Source organism: Marmota marmota, unplaced genomic scaffold, assembly GCF_001458135.2.
Source record: "Marmota marmota marmota unplaced genomic scaffold, marMar, whole genome shotgun sequence".
Taxonomy (NCBI): Eukaryota; Metazoa; Chordata; class Mammalia; order Rodentia; family Sciuridae; genus Marmota; species Marmota marmota.
The window spans coordinates 1-3,162 of NW_026010125.1; the positions used below are offsets into that span (position 1 = coordinate 1).

The 3,162-nt window shown below is 43.4% G+C and overlaps 1 protein-coding gene across 1 annotated transcript; it reads left to right on the top strand.

Moving 5' to 3' along the window:
• Positions 1-262: 262 nt before the first annotated feature.
• On the top strand, positions 263-1,799 carry LOC107134845 (wiskott-Aldrich syndrome protein family member 3). The gene is made up of 2 exons (XM_015476867.2): positions 263-667; positions 1,143-1,799. Exons 1-2 carry the CDS (start codon positions 301-303, stop codon positions 1,298-1,300), a joined length of 525 nt encoding a protein of 174 aa, XP_015332353.1. The 5' UTR covers positions 263-300; the 3' UTR covers positions 1,301-1,799.
• Positions 1,800-3,162: the final 1,363 nt, after the last annotated feature.

Sequence of the window (3,162 nt, forward strand, 5' to 3'; positions counted from 1 at the left end):
ATTGCTCTTCTGCAGCCAACTACATTATTTTAGTATTCACAGAAGTTGCTTTCCTCTTCAGTGATTGTGTGTTTGTGTGTGTATGTGTGTGTTTCAATAAGTCTTGCATTCATCATAATGAATAATGTAGGACTGTAAAATGACAGAACCACAGAGTGGGCATGTGCATCCTGCAGTGATTGAAGTCTGGCTGGTAGGGGGCATTGTGTCTGGGGGAACTTCTTTGATTAGGCATATTAGAACTCAGGGACATGGCCCTTTATTGTTACATTGGTGACTCTGTTTCATCTCTTTATTAGGATGCTCCCGGCACAGATAATTGAGTATTACAACCCTTCAGGACCACCTCCTCCTCCACCTCCACCCATGATTCCTTCAGCACAAACTGCTTTTGTCAGCCCTCTCCAGATCCCCATGCAGCCCCCCTTTCCTGCATCAGCTGGTTCCACATACGCAGCTCCTCCTCATCCACCCTCAGCTGGGCTCCTCATCACAGCACCACCGCCTCCAGGTCCACCACCTCCTCCACCAGGCCCTCCTGGCTCCGGCTCTTCTCTTTCATCCTCCCCAATGCATGGCCCCCCTGTAGCTGAGGCAAAGCGTCCTGAGCTGGCACAGCCCCCGATAAGTGATGCTCGAAGTGACCTCCTTGCTGCCATCAGGATGGGTAAGTGGAGCACCCCACATATACACAGCCTTCCTTATAGAGAGATTTCTTTAGGTCTCTAGCAAACTTCAACCTTGTTGCCTTCAAATGATAGCTCTACACATTAAATGATTTTTTGGAGTCAAAGAATGCTTGTTTGATTTTTTTTTAATATTAGGAGTTTTTTTTTGTAGTTGTCAGGTATGCATATCATGTTAAAGAATTGAGAAGAGACTATATGAAAGCTATATGAGACTATATAAGAGCAGGCATATGGGACAGTGTGGCTCTAGAACGTTCCATTGAGGTGTTCATTTGCACCTTAGTCACAACTAATCTTCTTAGAATGGACTTTGCACACTCTTTTCTCCCCTCAAATTTCTAAAACCTTTTGTCCTTAAACTTAGAAAAACCAAGTCCAGTAGTCCTGTTCAGTCTTCTTTCCTTTTGGAGCAATCAGAACATTTTAATTCTCACCCCTATGTCGTGTCTCTAGGAATTCAGCTGAAAAAGGTGCAGGAGCAACGTGAGCAAGAGGCCAAGCGGGAGCCTGTTGGAAACGACGTGGCCACAATCCTGTCCAGACGCATTGCTGTAGAGTACAGCGACTCCGATGACGACTCTGAGTTTGATGAGAACGACTGGTCTGACTAAGGCCATACAGGGACGGTGGCAGGTGGACCACCAGTACAGTGTGTGTGGAAGTTCACTGGGGATTTCAGATGGTTTCAGCACCCAAATAGTGGTATTATAATCCTGTAGCTTAGCACCTTTTGTATTAATAATGTGATATTGCTTCTGCACATCCAAAATTTCTGGGTTTTTTCAGTATTTACTGTGTAATACTTAAGTGCCACTAAATATAGCACATCGTGCTGCACACAAGGAGATATGCTGTAACTATTGCATTGTTCTGAAAACAGCATCTTGCTTCCCTCTTGGCCATGAAAGTATTTACTTTACCCTTATTGATCATTAAGATTCTGTAGACTTGCTGTGTGTCTGTGAGCTGCCTGGTGTTAGGTCTTGGCAAGATTAATGACTGTGTCAAGAGTGATGTCTTCCAATCAGTAAGTGTCACTGTCTTGCCTTTTTTTTTCATTTTTACTATGTGTTTCAGAAGAAGTTGGTTGTAGAGGGAAAGGTCTAACAACAGGAGAATCAAATGTTTCTGCATTCAGTTTCTTTATTTGGTAGCTACTGAGTGAATTCAAATGTTCTACTGAATAATTTCATTGCCTTTTCATGCACTTGTCAAATGTGAAATTGGAAGGGCCCTTTTCAGGCAGGTTTCCTGTGGATATTCACGTAATAAATGCTTGTTGGTGATTTTTGTATGAAGTTTCAGTGGCTCAGTAGTATTGCAAATGAACACAAGGTCCTTTTCCCTTTTAGGGACCATTGGGTTCACACTTAAAATATTGGCTAGCCCTGATGGCTTGGGCACCAGGCAGCCAGAACAGCTGTGAGCCATCTAGGAGTATAGCCCCCAGCTAGACAGAGCTACCACATGTGGCCCTGCATGCAAAGGCAACCCACTCCATTTGGTCAGAATTTTAAAAGCTTACATTTAAGTGAAAAATAGTGACAGCTATTTACTTCTCACGGTGCTGTGGCAGATTGGGGGTTAGCCCCATGCAGGGCCTTTGCCCTGTCCTAGAAGCACACAGTTCTCTTCTTTCATATTGTTGTTAGCACATTAAATTTTTAAAAATGTACCTCACAAGATTACCTTGATTTGATCCCTAGTGGTGGCAAAGCACCTTGCTTTCACCTCCACTCACCCTGTTCCCCTTTCCACATGGTGATCCCATAGACCTGGCTCAGGCATTCTACCGGGGAGACTCAAGAATGACAGCTTCTACTTTGTAATTCTAGATAAGGACAAATGCTTGTTTAGAATAAATAATTGTCCCAGGCTTGGGTTGTAGATAGGAAAAATATGCTAAGGTCCTTCACTTGCTGTGGAGTCTGTGCCTATCTGCAGTACTTCCAATAGGTTGCAGGTGCTAGGAAGTCTCAGCTCCAACAAAGGAAAGAATCTTGAGCTGAGGCTGAGATGTGTGAGTTGATGGGAGAATGTTGTAACAAATGATTTTTGTTCATGAATTCTGGGGAAATCAGCCAGCTGCCCACATCACTCCGTGTAACTTGGGGCAGCTATTGTATGATGCCTGCCTGCACACTGGGTTTTGGTCACATAGATTTTGAAACTGCAAAGTCTAGTGTCTATACCCACTTTCCAAGGCCCTCCTTTGGCTGTGCATTCAAGTCCTCTCTGCTGCACAGCTGCTTGGTGTGTGCCTCCTGAGCAGGCCCTACTTGGCTGTCACTATGATTTTTTTTTAATATTAGTAACTATTAGTGAATTTATAAGTTTCTCTTTTTTCCAATGCAGAGACCTACTGTGTTGGCATTACTCTTGGTACTTTTACCAGTTTTAGTCTTATTTTGTGTTTATTGTAATAGTTTGCCTTCATTGTTACTGTTGGGTTAGGAGTATTCTGTATAATCAG

What these genes read in the sequence shown, in the direction of transcription:
- LOC107134845 (XM_015476867.2), top strand. Translation starts at nt 301, where the DNA reads ATGCTCCCGGCACAGATAATTGAGTATTACAACCCTTCAGGACCACCT. An exon ending in CCTTGCTGCCATCAGGATGG is followed by an intron (nt 668 to 1,142) that starts GTAAGTGGAGCA and finishes TCGTGTCTCTAG; the next exon opens with GAATTCAGCTGAAAAAGGTG.